The sequence below is a fragment of the Protopterus annectens genome, chromosome 13.part0, assembly GCF_019279795.1.
Source record: "Protopterus annectens isolate FY-2018-M chromosome 13.part0, PAN1.0, whole genome shotgun sequence".
Classification (NCBI taxonomy): domain Eukaryota; kingdom Metazoa; phylum Chordata; order Ceratodontiformes; family Protopteridae; genus Protopterus; species Protopterus annectens.
Window position 1 is genome coordinate 362,729,696 of NC_056747.1, and position 25,001 is coordinate 362,754,696.

Genomic DNA, 25,001 nt, shown 5'->3' on the forward strand with positions numbered 1-25,001 from the left:
ATGTCACAAGATGGGTTGCAAACTGGCTTAAGGACAGAACCCACAGGGTTAGAGTTGCTGGCGCTGTGTCAGACTCCAAGCCGGTCACAAGTGGTGTCCCACAGGGCTCGGTCCTTGGCCCCCTATTGTTTGGCATCTACTTCTCAGAAGTACAGGCCAACATAGGAGGACTTTGGCTGACAAAGTTTGCAGACGACTGTAAACTGGGCGCCATAGTGGAAAGTGCATCAGACACGGATATCCTTCAGAAGGGACTCACGGAAACAGATAGCTGGTGCCAGAGCCATGGCCTGAAGTTAAACTCCAAAAAATGTATAGTCATACCCTTCGGGAAAAACAAGGTAACCCCAAGCTACCATATAGGTGGCAATCCACTAAGCACAGAAGAGGTTATCAGGGACCTGGGGACCCAGGTTGACAGTTGCCTTTCTTTTGACACTCACATTGCTAAAGTGGTTAGAAAGACCTTCTACATTGCCCACCTGATCATGAAGGGATTCACATCCAGATCTAGTGAGGTCATTGTTCCTGTACTCTTCACTTATCAGACCAATGATCGAGTACAATGCCCCATTCGGGATGTATCTCACCGACATCTGCAGCAATTGGAGAGACCCCAAAAGTTCCTCACCAAAAGGATAAAGGACTCCAAAATCTGTCATATGCTGCCAGATTGAAGAAACTCCAGCTCTATTCAGTCGCATACCGCCTGCTCAGAGGTGACATGTGCCTGACATACAAGGCCATGTCCAACCCGGAATTAATGGACATGCTCCACCTCAAAAAATCCAAATCCACCAAAACCACTAGAGCAAGCGACTTAAACCTTAGCACGGATATAAATAGGACGTGCTGGAGGGATAGATTTATCATCCAGAGACTCCCTATGCTGTGGAATAAAATCCCGGTCCATGTGAGGCAGAGCACCTCGCTGACTCTGTTCAAGAGAAATCTAGACCTGTGGATGGGAGATCGTAGGTTTACCCGGAATCATCTTTGTGTCACTGCTGGACAGAGGCACAACAAACTAATGGGCACAGTATTTTTCATATAAGGGGTGGCGTAAGCCACAAAAATTTGGGCTAGGCTTATAAATGCCTTAGGGCAGATAGCCTAGTATAAACCTATGAACCTATGAACCTATGGGACATCACAGAGGAATCAAAGGGGCTAGCATATTGATTACAAAAACAAAAGCATGTTTTACCATTCAGTATATGGAAACACTAGCAGGAGCTGTATGTCCGGCCATGAACTTGTGACAGATATTGCCAAGCCAAAAGGCAAACCAAAAGTAGATGACCTCTGTATGCAGGCAAAAATTAGGCTTCAATGAAACTTATATATTAAACTATACGAAATTCACATAGTAGAGTCTTAATGCAAAATATAAAATGCTTATATGCTGGATGAATAAATAGCATGGAGAATGAAGAAAAGACTTGTTGTTTTTCTTGCGGCTTTTCCCGGTTAGGGGTTGTCACAGCAGAAATCCGGTCCGTTAATGACTGGCAGTTGATTTTTATGGTGCCGAGGTGCCAGCTTGACACCCAACCTTCAATGAAGGCATGCCCATTCACACATGTCTTTCGAATGCCACTCGACCGCAGGGAGGACATACAGACTCCACACAGAAGGCGCTCCAGCTGAGAATTGAATGGGAGAACCTTTTGCTGTGAGGCGACAACGCTACCGCTGCACCACCGCAGCCTACAAAGAAAAGACTTGTAAATGGGCTTGGTAAATTGCAAAGATGTGGGGTTTGACTCTAGCTACATAATTTTAAACATTATGGAAGTGAATGTGTCACAAACTAGATCAAAGTTATTTTTTTTTATATTCTGGGCATAGAATGGCTAAAATGATCTACTTCATATAAATTGAGAGAAAAAAATGCCACCATTTCAAATGAAGTCTAGACATATTTCTGCCCCAGTACTGATGGCCAGTTTGTTATGCTCAGATAAAAGATAGTGGAACATAAGTCCTACTCTGCATGCAGTATAACCTATAATTTGCTCATTTCATATTTGTTTTATAGCTTCTGCAGGGCAGACTAGACCTTACTGAATTATTACTTGAGTATCAACCAGGAATTCCTTTACAACACTTGAGGAACATAATGATGCTGTAACACAAACTGCATACACCAACGTATTGAAGTAGTTTCCAAAGGTTGTCTGCTGTTCTTTCCACCCCTATTCCCTTACAGATGACACTTTCAATGGGCTAGAGCTTATGACAAACAGTCTAGTCAGCCTTTTTGATTTAGGCAGTAAGATCAGCAATTGAAAATTACTTAGTTTAAAAATTATATGGATTTGAGGAAAACATGGAATTGCACACCCTGTCATTTTGTAACATGAGCTTGAAAATATTTAATGATGGTTCTCAGAAGAAAATCCCACTACACCACACCCACAACCAAACCAAACCACCCAATCACACCTTACCCCTCACACACACACACACACACACACACACACACACACACACACACACACACACACACACACACACACACTACCACACCCCTAGCATCAAAAAGCCACCCCCCCACCACATACCTACAACCAATCATCTCCCTCCCAAGACCCAACCATATTGCCACTCCATTACTCAGAACAAAATGAAAATAATCCTAGTTTGTCTCCTCCTCACCCTCACAATACTAACAAACCTCGCCTACACTCATCCTACCACCTCACTACTAAACACAAAGTACCACACAACACGTCTACATTATACCTAACATACACATATACTTCCCCATTAGTGCTTCACTGTTTAGACAGCTCAACACTACACATACATAAAATACAATTAACAACTACCTTTACCACAAAACTATCAGAAATATACCACACAACTATAACACATAGAATAAAACACTTATTACTAGTTACAAAAAAAACTTCTCATAGCAGGGGATATACAACCTAACCCAGGGCCAAGTAATACCCTACTTCCATCTAAACATAAATACCCCTATCTTCCCCCTCTCCCCTTTACCTGATTTTAAGGATTACATAATTTTAATAGCTGTAGCCTGTCAACTTGAGGAACAAATAACACCGGATATTGTAAATATACTTGTCAGTACAACTTTATTTTTAATGTGTCACTGATTTATGTTTTCTTGTTTCTTGTCTTTATCTTTTTAATTATTGTTAAATAAACTGTGGAGCTTTTCCCCGGGCCTCCACTGTAAATGGACCTCTGTCCAGTTGGACTATCCCAGTTAACAAATGTAAAATAAATAAAATAAATAAACAAAGAACAGACCTACTAATCATTAACATCAATAGCAGGAGTATAACTAACATATACATGCATTTATGACTCATTATTCCCCAGACATAGTAACCATAATTGAAACTTGGTTAAAACCCAACATCCAGAATGACAAAATTCTCCCATCAGGGTATAATATACTAAGGCAGGATAGAACAGGTAGGAAGGGAGGTGGAGTTGCAATATTATGTAAAAATACACTCAACATAAAACCCCTAGAAACCCCTAAAACTACATTTCAAAATGCTGAAACCTTAGTCTCAACTCTATCTATAAATGACACCAAAAAAATCAATATTATCTGCTGTTACATCCCCCAGGCAACAATTCTCCCACCATAGAAGAAATCCTGCAATGGATCTCAAACAAACTATCCCAGGAAACCATCCTCTTAGCTGACCTAAACATAGACTGGTTAGCCTGTAACTCCAGCAACCTCACAAACCATATCAATCTCTAAGATTTTACCCAGCTTATTGAGGAACCCACTAGAGGTGACAAAAAAATCTCACAAACAATCAATCTTAGACTGGACACTAGTTAATTGCTCAAAACAAAAATATCACACCAGGCATCTACCAGACAGCCTAAGCAATCACCTCCTCACATTCCTTCTACGTAAACACACCAATCTTTCAAACCCCATACTTTTTAGACATGTTAGAGATGACAGTAAAATAAATACACAAGACCTAAATAATATCCTAAAACAATGCAACTGGGGCCCACTTCATACATTAGATTTAGACCAAGCAGTCAACTACTTTAACCACACATTCACTACCATCCTCAATTCAACTGCACCCATTAGAAGAATCAAAATCAAGGCAAACTATGCCCCATGGCTGAGGAAGAAAACAAGAGCTCTTCTAAAAGTAGAGATAAATCTTGGAAAGTATGGAAAAGATATAACGCAAACTTATACAAACAAAACTACCACAAACTAAGAAATCAGGCTAAAAAACAAACCAAACTTGATAAACAAATCTATTTCCTCGACAGCCAAAACGAACACACAAGAGACCCCCAAAAATTCTGGCATGCCATCAACTCCCTACTTAATTTAGGTAAAACATCCACTCCAACTCCCACCAACAACAACACTAAAGACATTGCCTCCCAATTTAACCACCATTTCACTGAAACTATCCTATTTTTATCTTCTCAACTCTCAAATAACAACCACTCATACACTCCCAACTACCCCCTCAATAACAGCCCTACCTTTACCCTCTCACCCGTCCCAACTACTGAAATTAAAAAACTGCTACAAAACTTTTAACCAACTACCCTTGATGTAGACAACTTACCAGCCAGTTTTCTAAAACTAGCAGCCGATTCCCTAGCTTACCCTGTTTCCATCTTTATAAAAAGCTCCATTCAGGAATCCTACATCCCACAGCTATGGAAAGGAAACTCTTATGAATTCTCTAACTACCATCCCAGCCATCCTATCCCTCTTATCAAAAATACTTGAAAGGTGTATTCACTCTCAAGTCATGCAGCTCCTGAACACTAACAATCTCCTCTCACCAACACAACACGGCTTCCGGCAACACCATAGTTCAACTACTGCTCTCCTCTCTTTTACTAATACGGTTAACCTACACAGAAATAACAACTTCGTATCTGCAATATTTCTAGACCTATCTAAGGCTTTTGACATGGTGTCACATACCATACTACTAGATTCCATGACCTCCCTATCCTTCACCCCCTCCACTATAGCCTGGTTTAAAAGCTACCTATCAGGCAAACAACAATCTGTCCAATGGCAAAACAATCTCCCCTACTTCCCACCACTATAGGAGTCCCATAAGGTTCAATATTGGGCCCTCTACTCTTCTCCATATAACAGCCTTCATACATCCACCCGACATGCCACAATTATACAATATGCAGATGACTCAGCACTCATCTGCTCCGCACCATCACTTACAGCCCTACAAAAACTTACTCTGGAATTCTTTATCTCAGTGGAAAACAGAATTACCCAAATCAAACTCATCCTGAATCCCAACAAGACCAAATTACTCATATTGGCTCCCAGCAAAACTAAATCCAGCCATCAACCTTTTATAATAACATCCAAAAATGGTACTAAGATCACCCCCACTGACCACATCAAACTCCTTGGTGTAGAAATTGACAATAAACTATTGTTTGATGTCCACATATCACAATCAAAAAGGTCCACAAGAAAATAGGTACACTATACAGACACAAAACATTCCTAACTGACAAAGCATGAATTACACTAGGCCAAACACACCTGCTGTCCACCCTTATGTACGCCACCCCAATCCTTACCCGTACAAGAAAACAAGACCTTGAACAACTCTAATCATGTTATAATAAAATCGCCAAATTTGCTAGTAACTTCGGCTTCAAAACCCATCACTGTCAGGCATTACAGGAACTTAAATGGCTACAACTTCCACAACTAATCAAATACCACCAATTAATACTTGCCTACAATATTGTAAATCACCCCAACAAAACCCCATCCCTAAACCAACTTCTAACCCAGTACACGTCAAGTCGCCCCCTGCACTCTTCTGAAAAATCTCTCCTCTGTATCTCCAAAGCCAATAACTCTGCAAGGAAAGCTCTGTTCTCCCACAATATAGCCAACATCTGGAACAACCTTCCCCCTACTTTGACCTCTGTTACATCAACTACTCTGTTTAAAAACTCTCTCAAAGTGCACCTAATGAATTCCCTGCTATGCCCATGCATCACATAAAACCCCTACTTCATGTAACAACAAACTAACTACCGTAAGGTATTTCTGTTGTCCTTAATAAACTCAGGAATCCCTACTACAAACCTCCAAACGTATTTTCTATATGCATATTAACCAAGAATTGTTTCTTTCTGTATAAAAAGTGCTTTTGTCTATGATATTTTAATTGTGACTTGCATCAAATGTGTAAACTGTATTGTTACTTTTACGGAGCTTTTCTCCCCGGGTCTCCGCTGTAATGGACCTGTGTGCAGTCGGAATATCGCAGTTAACAAATGTAAGATAAAATAAATATAAAAAATAAAATGATTAATGCTGAGACAGAATCCATGCAGCATGCATTTATATGTCAGTCAAGTGCAGGCTAAAGAAACTCAGTTAAGAAGAAAAGAGGGGGACAAACTTGAAAAATAGACACACAGTAGAAATACCTGAATTCGGGCTTCTGGAAGGTTAATGCACATAGCAAGTCTCTCCCTTGTAACTACATCAGGGTACTGAGTTGTCTGAAATGCATTTTCTAGTGTTTCAAGTTGCTGCTCAGTGAAGGCCGTGCGGGTGCGACGGAACTTTGGATGGTTTCCATATGTTGCTTCTAAAATGAATTCTGCAAGAAGTGAATATGGAATATTTATTAAGGACTAACATAATGACTAACGGAAGCACTTCCTTCATACTTAACATCTTTTCCCTTAAACTATGTACCATGCCAGCTGTCCTCTGAAGACGTGAAATTAAAAGGCAATAAAATTCCTAAGTAAAAAATAATTCACTTCACCACATGTATCTTCATACATTTTTATCCTGGAATGGAACCTTTTTCCTGCCAAACTAGAAATCATGTTACTTAGTTCTAATTAGCCCTCACTGTGGATTTCTCTGGGGTTCACTTCCCATGTCTAGGTACTCATCAAGAGTCAGTTGGTATGACCACGAAGTTAAATCCAGCACAGGCAATGTGACCACTATATCCAAGTTCTCAGACGATCCTACAAATGAAATACACACAAAATTTACTTTCTGTGTTAAAAACAGCTGCTGACATGTGTGGACTGAACTCCTTCCCATCGTCTGTTGAACACGATGCTTTGTTGGTGTGAGGGAAAGCCTCTCTACTAGACTACTTTATGTGGTTACTGACGATAAGCTAAGGAATGAAGTCAACCATTGAAAAGGACTTAATAAAGGGACATTCTGGATAAAAGACATTATGAAACAGGAATGGGATAGCTTGATGTCTTCCCCTGAAGATAGATATACTGTAGGCAGACATCCTTGTTTAAGATATCACAGACAGAAAAATCTGTCAGACATTTTATGTTGTAAGAATGACTTCAATAGATCAAAAAGTAAAACAATAAGGAAAGGCATAAACCCATGTATGAATTGCCATCTTGTAAATATAGCAATAATTTAACATTTTGCAATCTCAGTATCTGCAAAATGTGCATATTATTTCAGGAAATATGCATCTTCTGTTAGTGTACATGCTATATATCTGGTCATGTGCAAATATTGTGATGCCTGCTACATATATAAATGTAGCAGGAAGCTTAAACTATGTATAAGTAAACATTCATCAGAAATTCTTTGGAAAGCAGCAATAACAACATTGCTCAGACATCAAAAGGAAGCAGGAATATAACACTTGCTTTATTTTAAAGCAACGGAAAATGTAGTACTGAATGACAGACAAAAAGACACTGACAGTAAATCAGAAGGGGAGGAATATTTTTGGATCACTGAATTGTATGCAGACTGCATACCTGGACTAAACAAAATTGCCTTTTTAAAGCCCATATTAAATAATATGGCAGCAAGGTAGTTATTGAAACTAGATGTGTTAATTGAATTGGTTGTCTAGTACAATAGAAAGTTCATAGATTCATAGCAGGTTACGAGGCTAATGGCCCTAGAGCCCTTACAAGCCTAGCCATATTTATCCCAGGCTGCCCCATTTGCTGGTGTTTACGTGAGTGAAGTTCACAGAGGTAAGGGTCTATGGTAGTTAATAATGACTTCCTCTGTCCAGGAGGGACATGGCTGCCACCCTAGGAGTGAATTTTCAGTCACCCCATCCATTGATCTAAGTTGTGTTTGAAAAGGGTCAGGGAGAGGCTTTGTGTCACATGAAATGGAAGCCTGTTACAGAGACATGTCAGTCTCTGGGAGCTACATCTATCTCACCAGCATGACCTGTTCATGTCAGAGGCTAGGTTAAGATCCATGGAGCGAGTGACCTTCGTGCAGTTTGTGTTATGAATATGTAGCATTTGCATCAGGGCTGGATCACAGACTGCCCTGTAAGCCAAGCACAGGTCATCCCTTAGTTAGAATACAGTGACAGGGCTTTCAGTCTTTCCGAGTAATACTTGTTTTGTGTACCCTGTAATTTCTTGGTGAGAATGCTGTGGTCTCCTCAATTGTTGCAGGTGTCTGGTGAGGTACATGCAAAAGGGAGCATTGTACTTGATTATTGCTCTGATGATGCCCAACTATAATGGAATTATATCATCCTTAAATCTAGATGTGATGCCTTTACTTATAAGCTGTACCACATAGAAAGATTTCCTTACTACTGTGGATACGTGGTGGTCAAAGTTCAGATTGCTATCAACCTGAGTACCCAGATCAGATACCACGAGGTCTACACTTAGGGGTGCTGTCTATAATGTAATTAGTAGGGGTGTCAGCTTTCCCAAAGGGAATAATAATGAGTGTTTTTTGCATTTAGCTTTAATCCGTGGCTTTGGCACCAATCATTTGTCTATGTTAACCCTGTCTGCAGTATATTAACATTGTTGGGGGACTCAATGATTGCTCACAATTTGTAATCATCGGTGAACTTGGTCAGCCACAGGTTGTCCAAGTTTGCCTGACCTTACATCTGAACAGTAAGGGGCCCAGCACAGAACCCAGTGATATGCCACTGGTGATTAGTCTTTTGCTAGAGGAAAGTCACCCACTTTGAGAGTGTGTCCTGTCGATGAGCTAGTTGGCTACCCATCTGGTAATGTAGGGGTTAATTCCCTATTGGAAGAGTCTCTATAATACTTGAGTGGGGGATTGTGTCAAATGTCTTGGCTAGGTCAGGATAAGCACTATGCACTGTCTTTTCCAGGGACTTGCTGACTTTCTTGAAGTCAACCATGTTTAACATGCATGAGATACCTTTAACAAGTCTGAACTGAGTTGGACCCAGAGTTTGGAGATTAACTATGTCCTTGTTAATAACATCCATAATGATTCTTTCCATGTTCTTGCAGATGAGGCTAGTCAAGCTTATGGGCTTATAATTCCCTGGGTCAGTTGATGGTCCCCCTTTATGCAAAGGGATTACTGTTGCTGTTCTACATTCCACCAGAATATAGCCAGTTCTGAGGCTGTGGTTAAATGAGGATCCAAGCGGGACTGCTAGATCATGTTTCAGTTCTTTAGAAGGCAACCTGAGATGTTGTCTGGTCCCACTGATGCTGTGTTTTTGGCCTTGGAGAGGGCCAAAATTACCTGCTCTCTTGAGATAATAGACTGAAGAATGGTGGCAACTATTCTTTAGGGGATGACTGGAGGGGATGGGGAGTGAAGTTTGCTACAAATCTGTCAGCTAACAGGTTGGCTATATTACCTCTAGATAGGTTCATAGGTTCATAGGTAGGTACTGGGCTATCGGTTCTAGGGCCTATACAAGCCCAGCCAAAAAAGGTACCCTGAGATGAGTATGGATGGTGCCATCCACAACAAGTTCAGTACATAGCTGGGTATCTCTTTTAGATTTTGGATGTACTTAAAGAATGCCTTATGATTATTCTTTGCTAGAGAGGACTTTTTGCTTTGTAATTTGCTTTGGAGGACTTGACAAGATCTCTAATCTGTTTGTTTAAGCTAGAGAGGGATTTCTTCCTCTTCGGAGCCAGTTCCCTACTGTTCTTTGACATTTCTTTCTCTTGTTGTATAGCCTGTTTATACTAGGTGTCCACCAGGGTGGCATGTTTTTTTTTTTTTTTGGCAAGACCTGGTTTTAATCCGATCAGGTACAGCCGCTTCTATACAACTGCTTAAAAGTGGTTATAAAGGGCATTGGTGTACACCTCTGCATAGGAGTCTATATTGTCTGTGTTCGAGGGGGCTTTGAAACTTCTTATACTATCACTTAGTAGGAAGTAATTTGTCTTAGAAAAATTCTTAAGCATTTTTGAGTTTGATGAGTATCTGATCTTATAACTATTTCGAACAAGACTGACTTATGGTCCACTCTTACCAGGAAGGACATCACACTGGGGGGGGGGGGGGGTGCAATACTGTCTCATATTAGTGAGTACTATGTCCAGGACATTTGAGCCTCTTGTGGGTGTGCTGACTAGCTGTCCCAGAGCATTTGCACTGACAAAGTCCAAGAACCTCTGAAACAGTATATTTGTGGTTGTGTATGTTTCCCAGTCAATGTTAGGATAATTAAAATCACCCATGAGTAAGGTGTTGAGCAAGTGACTCCAGTCAATCCAGATATGCAGTATGCTTTTCCTGTTTCACAGTAGGGGACTATAGCTAGCTATGATGTGATTGGGGGCTTTGCCTATAGATAATTTGACATGGGAAAGCTCAAGAGGGTCAAGAAACAAGGTGAAATTTGTTCTGAATTATCATGCTTGTAAAAAGCACATGATGTGTCAAAGGATGTTTCTTTTAATGTTTATTTTCTTTAAGCTAGTAATACATAACAAATAAATAAAACTGATAATTTTACCATGGTTAATTTGGACCTGGTTTGTTTTTGGAGGCAATTAGTGGGTGCTGCATCAGAAATAAAAGACCAAAAAAGAGCTACTATGGACTAAACTACATGTATGTCTATTTATATTGTTGATGCAGGAAGCCTGTTTAACTCTTTCAACCTCTCAGTCTGTGACTTGTTCTACATTTTGCACATATTTCAGGATGTAAAGTGATAGTGTCTTCAGGTCAGCAAGTTCAACAGGATTAATACATATATGCTGAGGAGTAGTCACATTTGAGGCACTTTTCCACTCACTCATTCATCCTACTGGTAATGTCAGCATGTGCAGAGGTCACGTATTTTGTTTAATATTTCCTAATAAAGAAGTTTTAACATTTTCTTGGTTTGTTATTTTATAGGTCTTCTAACTCACATAATTCACACCATTCAATCTTATCTTCAAGTAAAATGATTCAGACTGCGCTTATTCATTTTTCTGTTTGTTTATTTTTAAGACAGTAAAGAACACTAGTCCATCACTGACCTTTTTCAGTCACAGTGCAATAACAGTCACATAGCCTGCTATATGGTATCATGCATTTAGCCCAGAACCTAATGTGGCCCTCTAGAGTTTGTGAGATCCTGATTTTTTTTAAATGTATTTATTTATTTACACATGCATTCGTTTACCAGCCTAGAGTGCTGATCTTAGTAAGACAGGGTGTACAGACTCTGCCCTGGATATACAAGCAAAAGAGAAACAGAGAACAAGTTATACAGGTAGCAAGATTAAACAGCAATCACAAAGTTATACAGTTCATGAGATTGCAAATTCATTTTAGGTTCATACTAGGTATTAAACATTTACAACAGAAAAAGCCTAAGGCACATGACACTGTCAGATTAGAATACTGCTTCAAGCAACTTTCCTTGGTTGAATGGCACTACTTTGATCTGCAGGAAGAATAAGACGAGTAACAGTAGTACAGGAAAAGTCAAAAGTTAAGCTAGAGAAGGGGGGCAACAGAGAGAGTAGGGGGCATATATATGTGAGTATGGATGTATGCATACAAATGGTTACAAACAAATACAGCAAACCCTTTAATCTTTTAAGAAAATATAATGAGAGAAAAGTTGGGTGTTTACCTGCCAGGCACTCTGCTGCTGACACTGAACGTGGAAGTGTCAAGGGGTGAGTAATCGTCGATGGGAGCGCAGCCAGCTGAAGCTGTTCTGTCATATGATGGTGCATATTGTACATCACAGCCAGAGAACTGAAACTCTCAAAGGGATAGCTGCCAATTCGAGGGCAATACATTGGCAGAGCCACTGAAAGTTCTGCAATCAGAATTATTTCTTTTTCTGTCTTGATGTAACACCAACCTATATTGAGCTGATATTCTGCAAATTCAGAAAATAATATAAATTTTTAACACCAGCAGTCCAGATGTCTTACACAATGCATGTTTTAATTAATTGTAAAGAGAATTCATAAAACATTTGCACAATGCCACAATCACCCAATTGCTTCTTATAAGTTGCACTTTTAACAGCATGTATCTCTACAGCATAAATTTTATACTTGCATAAATGTTAAAACTTTTGTTTTTGTCAAACAAAAGAGTTAAAAATAAATTATTTTAGATACATCATTGAAACAAAGCACATATTTTCTAGCATTATGCCACTTCTCTTTAGTATGCCTTCAATTAATAATGACTTCCAAGGGATGGAATGTCTTATCTGGGTGCCAAATAGATCTGATTCACACCTCAAAAGAAGCAGATGTCATATATGTGACCTGCTTTGAAAGGATGCATGTTTTATAATTTCTAGTGAAACCAGTGAAAATAGAAGTTAGAGGCATAAATAAATGGTCATGACTGGTTATTTTCAAAAGTTTCCAAAACTGTCTGTATATGACCCTGCCACATTAACAAAAACAGTAAGATTTTTCAACTCTTACCCAGAAGCAATTTTTTCACATTAAATATGAAATATCATATGAAGCTGATATCAGAATAATAATAACATCTGAGAAACTGTTGTAATCACACTCATAAAGCCATGTAAAGAAATTGCTATTTTATGATTCTGACAACCAACATATTGAAATTCACCTAAGTTATGGCTCTGCTCACCAAAGTAAAAGGAAGGTTATAGTTCCTTGGTTTTGCAATGTATTGTCCCCAAAATGCTACGCCTTTTTGTACAGTAATGCACTGTGAAGCAAAATCTCAAAAATGTTTACAGCTTGACCCGAAAATTACAAACCAAATGCAAAAATTCAATTTCTGAATTATAACCAACAATTTGGGCAAAAATAAATGCACATACGTAATATTGATGGTGAGAAATATTTTTGCCCAAATTTTGGAAATGTTTATGGCTCTAAATGGTGAAGAAGACCATTAATATTTTGTACAACTTGTCGCAAAGATCATTTCATGTAATAATTCATTTCTTCTGAGCTGGAACATTTTTTTTTCAAAACAATACATGCAAACCTCCATGTGTTAAGTTTCAGATCAAAATAATGAATGTTTCCCAAAGTTAAAAGAAAGGACTTGATCTGAAATTGCAAAATCAATACATATGTCTAATGTTTACAGTCATCACTAGTATTATAAAAAATATACAACATATTCATTGTATGACTCTCCCTTGTGAATCAAAGGGGTGAGATTCATTCAATCTAATAATATTGAATATGATTTTATAGAATTAAAGATGGAACTGTTACCAGAAATAACTATATAATGTCAGCATTATCAGATAGCAAGTTAAAAATTAACTTTCAAATATTACAAAATCACAAAGTTTTTTTTACTCCCATTTAATCACATAGAGAAAAGTAGTGAAACCAATAAATCTTTAGAAATGTGGTATAGTGATTACCCTGCATCTCTAAGTTGATGTGCAGGAATGAAATAGTTTTGTTTGCTTCTGCAAGGATATGCCAAACAGTGTGCAAGAAGGAACTGCTATACTATTAATTAACCATAGAAAAGCAGATCCCCCAAATGGACTAAGAAACATAAAAACAGAGTACAAAATGGTTAAGCGCTTTCTCCAACATTACACAAGAACTTCATCAGAACATTGCACTCCCGACTTAATTCATTTAAATAATCTTTGCTAAGTGATATCATCCCTTAATTACATCTTAAAACCAAAGTACATATAAAATACAAGTATATAAAAGTACAATAAGATTCCATACAGCATGTTGATAATGCAATAATTAATTAATTGCATATAATATAACATTATAATTGTAATTGCTTCAACCTCAGCGCACTTTCAATAGAAACAGTTTCAGTCAGTCCTGGATACTTATCAGCTCACATAACCAGCTGCTATTTTAACTCTAAAACTTTCAGTTTAAGTTTCCATGGACCACCTCTAACATCAACATGAATACCATCAAGTGTCCAAAATTTAAAATAGTGACCAGAACATTCCTGCACATGGTTGCCCAATGCATTTTTCATTATTATTATTATTCCATGTAATATCATAAAAACATTCATAAATGCATTCCTTTAACATTCTGTTTTATCAATATAGTTTCCAATGCACATTTGACATATTGCTATGTAGACCACCCTCTTTGAGGTACAATTATAGTAAATGTTCTGATTAATCAATTCTTTATCATTTATCCTAATTGTATCACCCTCTAAGATATGTTTATATTGAGCACATATACCACACTTAAACGTGCCCTTTTTGTCTCCCCTGGTGTAGCCGACATTACTTATACAACTTTCCAACATGTTCTTAAAATTTCTATCCCTCCTAAAAATGATCTTGGTTTGGAGTCCAATAATGGTACCCATTTCATCATCCAACCAAATAATATTCCAGTTGTCAGTTATCCTCCTCACGTCTTTTGCATAAATGTTAGTTATAGTCAGGGCCCTACTAACATTGTCTTTTTTTCATTTTTTCATAGCACTAATATTTACACTTTTTGCCCTAACAAGGGTACATAATTTTGCTCAATTAAACTATGGGGGTAACCTCTAGATAAAAATGTGTTTTGAACTTGTTGATTTCTTCCAGAAACATGCTATCATGGCACACCATTCTTCTTGCTCTTAGCATTTCTCCCTTTGCTAGTGTTTTTCTGATGAAACATTCTTCTGTTGACAAATCCTACATCCAGCCACCTTTCTGACACATTGAGCCTGCTCCCTAACACAGGCTGCCAAGATCATATACTATCCCCTTCCCTTCGTATTAAGATGTCAACCCATAAAGGCCAGCTGGTGATTTCAAAAATAAAAATATTTTAATGTATTTATTTATTTATTGACTGATTGATTTTCATATTACAGTGTTCAAAAACACCCCAGGCACCCTTCTGACAAGCTAAGCCTGTTTACTAACACAGGCTGCAAAGATCAGATATGATCTCCTTCCCTCCGCATTAAGATGTCATCCCATAAAGGCCAGCTGGTGATTCTAAAAATTAAAATGTTTCATTTATTTATTGATTGATTGAGTGATTGATGTTTAGATTAAAGTTTTCAAACACAACCCAGGCAATAAGCAAAGAGAAACAATATCTTTCCACATAAAACAAATACTGGTAAATATACAGATATTTACAATGTTTCTGCTTTGCATAACAGAAAAGATATTAAACAATACCTGAAGAAAAATGGACATTTGGTTTAGAAGTACATCTCAGTAAAAATGGGTTCAGTAAAAGTTTCAAAAACTTTAAGAAAAATGAACACAATAAGGCAATTATACCTGCAAAAGTAACAACTATCACATAGTTAATTCCAATGCCTGTAGCTATCCATAGTGTTTCACACTACCTTACTTCCCTCAAGAATAGAGCTGCCTATTCACCACCATAACTGTCAATGTCTTGCCCACTGAATCAAGTTATGGCTCCAGGCATGTGTTTTGTAATATATATTGTACTTTTTACATGGTCAGTGATATTAGTAAAATTAAATGTGGCTACATACATGTAACCAGAAAGAGGTAAGAGTGATGATTGTTTATTAATAACAATTACGTCGTTTTTGAAAGTAATGACTAATTGTTTATTCAAAGCATACCTCTTAACTATCCAGATTTTTGCAGAATTTCCAGATTTTTGCTTCGTATTTTTGGTCTGTTCCTCATAAAATTCATGATTTTCTGGAAAATTACTGGAATGATCTTAGGAATGAAGTCACTAAATAATGATATACATTTGTGTTTCAGACTTCATACACATCAGAAAAAATGTATGCTAAGACAAATTGTGTTATTCTAGCAACATTCTAAGTTTATAAGAGCAGTATTTAAAATATGTCCCTGTTTTTGGGCCTTTGTCTCCACATTCTGTCAGGCTTTGTCCAGATTTTTTCAAATAAGAGGTTGATAGGTATGATTCAAAGTGGTACCGGGAGTATCATGAGACGGATGCACTTTTACACCATAGTTTTTCAAATAATGTAAGCAATATAAAGGCACTGGCCTGAAAATATACAAAGTGATTGATCTGAATAGTTGTGGTGAAGAAGTGATTTAACTGATAAAAATGCTCAGTAATTATTAGAAGCTAATTTCATAAAATTAGGAGAATAAATGAGATCGGTAATCGCTGAATTTTACTCCCTAAGAAACTTGACAGTTGGAACAAGTATCCTATATCAGTGACACAGCTTTAGAAGTTTACCCTTGACTCAAAAAGTTCATAGACAGGAATAATATGTGCAAAGTAAGACTGCATTTGCAATGGCTGGTACTAGCATTAGTTTGTGTTTCGAGTCTCCACTGCTGGATTGGAAAACATACTTTTAAGTGTTGATGAATGAATAAGACATGCATTTTGCAAGCAATCATATCAGTAACAGTGGCTCAGCTGGTAACAGACTCATCTTTGGTACTGGAAGTCAGACTGCTGTGGGTTCTAGTACTACTTCAGGTAAATGTACTACTGACAGTACAGTGCAGCATTGGGGAGGTATCCTAATTAAATTATTAATTAGGACTAATTAAATCAAATAATTGAAATCCTGGATAGCATTTGTGAATCAGAATTTCTAAATAGCATAATGCCTACCAGCCTTTGACAAAAAATGTGTGTTTTTTACCTTTAGAAGTTTGGACAAATGCCATTTCATTGAAAATATTTTGCTGAAAACATTTTCAGCAATACAGGTAAATTCCCTCTTCTCCATTGTTGTGTGGCCTTGGAGTAGACATATTTACATTTAGAGGGTATGGAGGGTGCTCCCCCATATTAGAGTAGTTGGGCATATCCCATTCAAAAAATTGCTCCAAGGTAAACTGATAGTGGTTTCAGTGATATATTTTCTCTGAAATGGCATTCAGTGAAAATGGTATCAACATATCAACATGAATCTGATTTTCTCTGTTGCTTTCCTATAAGCTATCTCTAACCAAATAAGGACAGTGTGAAACAGCATGTGGAATCAAAAATAAACTGCTTTGGTCAAAATATTGTTTGAAAAATGTTAGGTTATACTACACAAATGAAACAAAAATTCAGAATCTGGCAGACTAGACTAAGAATTAAAGTAACAAATCATGTAATCTTATCTTGTATTTAATATAGGCCTTTCTCCTAATGTTATAAAACACGACCGCAGTCTATGTACAAGCTCCCCTTGTGTTTTTGTGTCACTCCACATTTCAAAAATATGAAAAGCAAGTAAAAAAAATGAGCTACATTTGTATTTCTTTCCCCATTATACTGGGGACCACAAAATATGGATTACAGGAGTCGTACTCAATTATATACTGTGCCACAACCCCTTCCTCTGGTATGATTTCAGTGTGCACTGCACATGTGGTCCACCAGGGAGCAGTATGATATGAAAAAGCCTATGCACCCCTCATTTTTAATTAGAATAAATGCACTTCAGCTCAGGGGGTGGCAGTTTAGCTTCAGAAGGTTAGGGCTGCAATCTTCAACACATAGCTTTTTGTTTGAGACTCATAATTACTACTTGCAAACTGTGTGATATGGTAAGTTACATGACCAGAAAATGCTCTCAGGTCACCACAAAAAATTGTGTCCAGAGGGCTTATTGAGGTAACAAATAAAATAAATAAATCCTTCACATGTAGCAGTAGTTACAGTTGCATCAACCCCCAAAAGCATTAGGGTACAGATCTCCAGTTTCTCTGCCCTTTGTTTACCACAACATTATACAAAAGAGAGAAAGGCTTAGGATTACAAATCTGGCTGTTGGCAGCTAGCTGATATAGCAGTTACAGGGGACTCCTGCATTAAGGCTCATGCTGCACACAAGCAGTCCTATACACAACTTCTTCTGTGTTCTGTCAGAGAAAAAGGAAAGTGAACTGACTCACGCAAAGGTGAAAATGATAGTAACGTTGTTACATCACGGCATGAGACGACATTCAGAAAATCAGCAGTGGAAAAAAATTCTGATAGAAAAATCCAAATCCAAACAGTCTTTCTAACAGTTTACCATATATGAATATTTTTTTCTTCATCAAAAGTGAAGAAGAAGGCAGGTAGCCAGAACTATGTAACTTACAACTTTATCCTTTACCTTACTGATAGTGGTCAGTTAAAATTAAATGTGATTAGGTATTTATGGAAAGAGACAGGCTGGAGGTACTTGACCAGGTGAGTGAAGGAATCAGCTCTTTTGGGATGTTCCATGTGATGTTTTATATTCACTTGTGCTACTACCAGAAAACAGAGAGGCCTGCATTTCAGCATGTAACCAGAAGATGTTTAGACTGACAGTGTATCTGTCAGGTAAATCTGTGGATCAGCATCTATGTTTGTGTTCTAGTGCAGTCTGCTAACTAAACAGCCCTGCATTCTGTGGTTCTGCTTTCATGAGAAGCAGGTGTGAGGTTGTGCAAAGCCTACACTTCCCTTCCTTCCTTAACTACAGTGATTAGCTTTGAATGCCAGTTTTTCAGTAAGTTAACTGCACAAGAGGGCAGTTTGAAGATACCCCATACTAGTCTATCTCAGACTATGCCAGAGCCATTCGCCAAGGCCTGGAACCCCCCCACCCCCACCTCACCTCACCCAAATAATATGAAGCCTGCCACCTCAACTGAACTCTCACATGTTTAACAACTGTATTTTATACCTGTCTAACAGATGGGAGGCCATTCCAACTGTTACACAGCATGCTGCAAACAAATGCATGCAGTCAGTCAAAATACCTTCACTGTTCTATAAAACTACAAGTAAAGAAAACATCAGCAATGTTATTTTTAGTCATTTATTCCAGACACAAAACCATCTGATAAAAAACAGATAACATTACCTCAAGTTCAGCAGGGAACACTAATGCCCATGAATACTCCTTGGGTTTATAACTGTTGACAACTGTCACTGTGATGCTATATACACAACATAAGGTCTCCTTTCTAGTGCACCCAGATTTGCAAAGGGTTTCTGATAACTGAAGAGCAGTCATGATGGGAGACTGTTTACATTAAAGCTGTAGAGCTTTGCATTCCTGTAGGCAGATGAGGTTCAGGAACACTGCTCCTGTAATTGTAAAACATGAAAATAAGATAACAGGACAGCAGGTGTACACTAACACAGATGTTTTGCTCCGAATATTAAAGTACTTGGATTCCTACTTAAGTAAGCAAGCCTGATACAATATCCCTGAATCAATGAAGGGGAAACAACAGAAAAAAAGGGATATGCAGTGATGATAAACACATCTTCTTACCTCATTCTGAATGGAGTTATTGTGTGATAGAGCATATTAGATATGTAGATAGAGGGCTTAGGATATTGACAAGGACTTCTTCCAGCTCATTATTTGAACGGAAGCTGAACAGAAACCATTAGGCAAGTAGGAACTAGGAAGCTAGCCAAGGTTACCACCTTCCCCACTTTTAAGGACAGTCTGATTTAGGCAATTATGTCCAGCAACAAAACAAGAAAATGACGAACATCTTGACATTTTAGGAGAAAAAAATCTAACTTTGATGTAAATAATGCAGAAAATGTAATACTAAAGCTAAAGCACCTTACTAAGGCATAAAGTAATAGAAACAAAAGTTATGCAACAGAAAGTTTTTTTTTTTTGGCTAACCTTCTTCTTTCGGCTTTTCCCGGTTAGGGGTCGCCACAGCGGAACTCCGGTCCATTAATGATTGGCAGTAGATTTTTACAGTGCCGAGGTGCCAGCTCGACGCCCAACCTTCAACGAAGGCACGCCCATTCTACACATGTGTTTTGAACACCACTCGACTGCGGGGAGGACATGCAGACTCCACACAGAAGGCGCTCCAGCTGAGAATCGAACGGGAGAACCTCTTGCTGTGAGGCGACAACGCTACCCATAAAAATGCATCTTTTCCACTGAGTGAGGATACAGTTTGTGCTACAAAACCTCTTTTTTCAGCAAGAAAGTTAGTTTGGGTAAGTTAGTTGACATGTCTAAAGGTAGCCGCTTGTGAGAAAAGGCAGAAGGAAGAAAAGTTCTGCAAAAAAATCAAGACAGGAGTTCAAGCCTGTTACTGTGTTTTGAGAACACCAACAATATTCCTATGCATTTTGTTTAATAGTTGTTGAGAATCCATCATTTGTCTCACTTGTTGCATAAGAACATAAACAATTTTGTAAACGTACAATGCTCACCTTTCCCACAGTCACAGCTGTTCTCCAGTCTTCATCCTCTGCGCATACAGAAATCAAAAGTGACAAGTAGTATCTTTTAGGAGGATATCCAAACTTAATGAAGGACTCTGTTCATACTATACCCTTCTACTTTCACTGTCTCCTTCTTAAGTCATTTTAAACTCCTCCTACTTACTCAGACCACCTTTAGATTTCCTCGCTTGGCCTTTAACCAATAAAAAATAGAAGGGATTTCAGCTGGATTAGAAGGGTTTAGTAAAAAGCTGCAGTGAGTTTGAAGTTATTGATGTAGGGAAGGATTTACATTGCAGTAGCCAGCTAAGATTCAAAGCCCATTCATTTGTGTCCCAGCATCCTGCCATATCTTCTGAGCCAGGCTGGGCAACAGAAATGTGTCACAACCATTCAGCGGGTCCTTTTGTTAATTCCTAAAGACAGTCTTGAAGTAAAATCTTACACAAACCAAGTAAAAGAACCTAATCCATACAAGTTATTTGTTAAACCTTAATTTAAGCAACCCTCTTGTCATAGTAAAATACAGAATTTTATTGTCTGATCCATTGTAATCTGTAATAAACAACTTGCAAAAATGGCAAAGAAAATCTAGTACCAAATGATGACTTTTCCTAAAGAGAAAAAGGCAAATAGATAACATTTCCTATTCTTATACAGCTATTATGTCTGACACTGCTACAAAAACATTACATCTAGAATCTGTAGAAAAGACTGCGAAAGTTCACTTTTTTTACAATTAACACATTCACACTTTCACTGCAGTACCATTTTAAATACTCAAAGTTAACTGCAGGTTTAACAACAATAAAAAGTACAAACAATCCAGCAGCTTACTACTATGACCTTTTGTCTACTATATTTTTTGTCAGTGATCTGAATGCTCTTGGATTCCGCAAGTCCATAGTTTTGGAACATTCTCCTGAACTTTAATTGCAGGATGAGATATAATCAATGTTGTGACTTTGTATTTATTACAATATACATTGATTCCATGGTGTCAGGCTATACCACTTTCTTTATTTATAGTTTACCAACTTTTCTTTGCTCAGCCAGCACACGAACAACATGTTACCAGTCTCCCAAGAATTGTCAGTGCTGCAAAGGTCAAAGTGGTTTGATACAGAAATCAAAACCAATGTCTATTTAAAATAATGGCGCCTTTAATAGATACTAGCATGCTGAGTCATCATAACAATCAATTAAGCATTAATTAAAACAAAATGATTCATTATAATACATTACAGTGATATTAAATCATTTATGAAAATGCATTGTGTATATATATATATATATATATATATATATATATATATATATTTTTTTTTGTGCACGGCTAATTTCATAATTTTTGGATAAAGTACTTATTATTGTCATTTCTCTAAGAAAACTCTCTGCAAAACTTAGACATTGCTCAAGCGGGTATACATGCACACTGTTACTGCACTAACTGTATCAAACCTTTGCATTGTTTATACAAGTTCTTTCCTGATAGTTTGATATATGAGTGCTGCTACAGCTCACTTGTTGAGATATGCATGTCATTGGAACATGTGCCTCTAGTCCTGGTTGATGCTGGAAAGGGTCTTGCTCCAGTTTACCTATACAGTTAAAAATAAATAATGTAAATCAAAAGTGGAAAATGCAGGTAAAAAAATTCTCTATCCTGCTTAGTGGATAAGACCAGCAACAGAAATGGCAGAAGATGAGATTCATCTCGGTAAATGATAAACTCACAAACAGCCATATATTGTCACCGTAAACTGTTCTATTAGTTAATATCCACAAGGACTTCTTCAGAACTAATAAAATACAAACAACTCACACCCTTTAAAACCAAGCCAACAACCACACATGATCAATCAATAACTATATTACTTCCTATAAAGTTTTCTTTACAGCAGCTAGACATTTCATAACATTCATATGTTATGTAAACATTTCATAAATTCAAATATTCAGTAAATATTTTACATAGAAAATCATTAATATTAAAAATCATGAACAACATATATTCGCTACCTATGATGTAATCCTTTATTCTAGCCTTTCCAAAAGGCCATCTAAAAACCTCAGAGAAAAAGTTCTATGTTATTAAATAAGCTATATTTGTACCATAAAATACAGAGAAGTAAGTGTGTAACCCAAACTTGATCCTTACTACATATACTGCATTTAATCTAGAGCCTAGCTGATGTCATTTTTAACATTATAGAAATGTTATCATTTAATCCTGGGGGTTAGCTGCACCCAGAGCTAACTGCCAGAACAGTTCACGGTACTATATTTTTGTTTCCAAATGACCTTCTCTTGGACCAATAGGCACCTCTTTCAGAACAAAAAACTGGAAATAACATTTCTTATTTTAATTTGTATGCTTATAAAGTACATTTGCTCCAACCCCCTGGTTATATCATAAAGATGTTTGTAAATATGCTTTCTCAACCCTCTCTGTTTTACCTGCATAAAAAGAAGGGCACAGTTTGCAGCATGGTATTTCTAAAAAAAAAAAAAACTCTTTTACTTAAACAATTATGAAACTTAGTACTAACCAACAATCTGTTCTGAGATTTTAAAATACATTTTTTCTGCATTAACAATATATGGACACTGTTTACAGGATCCACATTTTGTATGTCGCAAAGCGTGCCTATCCAGACTTTTTTATACCTTTATTTCTGCTCTCTAGTATTTACTTCATACTTTGGCAACTTTTATATACAAATATAGGAGTTTCAATAATAAACACTTTTATAGTGTCTGGTAACCTGGAGATCATCTCCCAGTATTTTAAGATAATCTCTCTAACACCTATACTATCATGATTATATTTGAAACTAAAGGCCTTATCAACCTTTTTTGTTTCATTTTCCTCCATGATATTGTCCGTTCTAACAACAATTGCACCAGTACCCAACAAGGGTGCACATACTGTACCCTATCCCACCATAACTTGCTCCATACACTGCTGTACTATACTCAGTGGGTAACCTCTTTGTATAAACATCGCCTTAATGTTTTCACAAAACCTCAATTTTAAAATCTTCATACTCGGATGTCATGCAGGCTGACCTAACAAACTGGCCTTTGAGTATGTTTTTCTTTTGATATCCAGGATGTTCACTTATGCAGTATAAATATGAGTTGCAAAAAGCATCCTTTCCATGTAAGCTGGACTTAAAAAAACACCACTTTCTTGACATTTTTGTATGACTATATCCAAATATTTAACCTCCATAAAATCTGTCATATATGTAAACTTTAAACAAGTAATGGTATGTTGCATATTATCCAAGAACTCCAATAGTTTATCCTTAGTATCAACCCACATGATACAGATATCATCAAGGAAGTGAGGGTATACATTTCAGCTATGGCTCAGTGGAGAGTTCAACACAAGTTCCTGTTCCCATATCCAGAGAAGTAGATTAGCATATATGGCGGTATATGCCTCCACCATTGCCACTCCACTTGTTTGCTTAAAATACTCCCATTCAAAATACATAAAGTTATTTTTAACAATTATTTCCATAAAATCCAAGACCAACCTCACATCCTGTTGGCCAAAAAAATCACATCTGATTAATACTTCCTCAAACTGTCTTAAAACCTAATCATGCAGAATCAGAGAAAACAAGTCTTTGATATCTATAGTTACAAAAAGTAAGTCTTCATTGTAAAGAAGACTTATGAATTTTTTTCAAGAAATCCCAGGAGTCTTTCAGTATGTGACGCTGTGTATTAAAAAAGGTTATAATTTGCAATCAACAAACATAGCCAAAGGGTATGTCTTAGACCAATGTACCATGACAACAGGGCATAAAGGAGGGCTTTGGACATCTTTTTCAAATTTTCCCTTTTTACCAAGTTTGCACAACCTTGCTGGACGTATACATAGTGATGGGGGATGGAGCAGATCCTCCCAACTAGGGTATGCAGTCTCCTGCAAAACCAATGTTGTCAGTGTTGTGCAATCTTCATTATTTATTATTATATTGTTAGTATTGCAAAATCATTATTATGTATGTATGTATGTATGTATGTATGCATGCATGCATGCATGCATGTATTTACTTGAAGTATTTATATGCCTTGCTTCTATTTATCATGTAACATATTAAATAAAATACAATAGGACATGAGGATGTTGGTTAGATGTTTTAAGGCAGCATTCTTCTAATGTTTACATATTTTGGTTGTTCTAATTTGTGTCTCAACTTCATGAAAATAATATTTCATTATAGCTATGAATATGCATATCAAAGCCAAACAAAGAAAATAAAGCATTTTCAATGACAATAGCATCGCTAAATTGTTATATATGATTACATGCAATTGAATAAAATACGTCTACATTAGTAATTGTGAACTGATGAGATTTGATATTATGGAAAACACCCAAGGCACATAAATGAAGGCTTTATTAAATGCAAGTACATGACATCAGTCAGCTGTTGCTAGTCCAGTTCCCAGTCATTTACTCATTCATTCATTCAGTCTTTCATTCATTCATTCGTTCATTCATTTAAAAAGCTGCATTGATTTCATCTGGCAGAGCATTTTGGCAAAGGAATTAAACAAAGAGTAGAGAGACAAAGCAGCAGGAG

General features: G+C 37.2%; 1 protein-coding gene across 1 annotated transcript in view; it reads right to left on the minus strand.

Annotated features, from left to right (window-relative positions):
* The window catches only part of LOC122788338 (diencephalon/mesencephalon homeobox protein 1-B-like), a 42,079-nt gene extending 21,597 nt beyond the window's left edge, over positions 1-20,482 (minus strand). The window contains exons 1-3 of the mRNA XM_044055414.1: positions 20,383-20,482; positions 11,901-12,155; positions 6,472-6,647 (exon numbers count right to left, since the gene is read on the minus strand). Of these exons, the coding sequence (XP_043911349.1) occupies positions 6,472-6,647; positions 11,901-12,072 (348 nt within the window). The 5' untranslated portion in view covers positions 12,073-12,155; positions 20,383-20,482. The remainder of the gene's footprint in view (positions 1-6,471; positions 6,648-11,900; positions 12,156-20,382) is intronic.
* Positions 20,483-25,001: the final 4,519 nt, after the last annotated feature.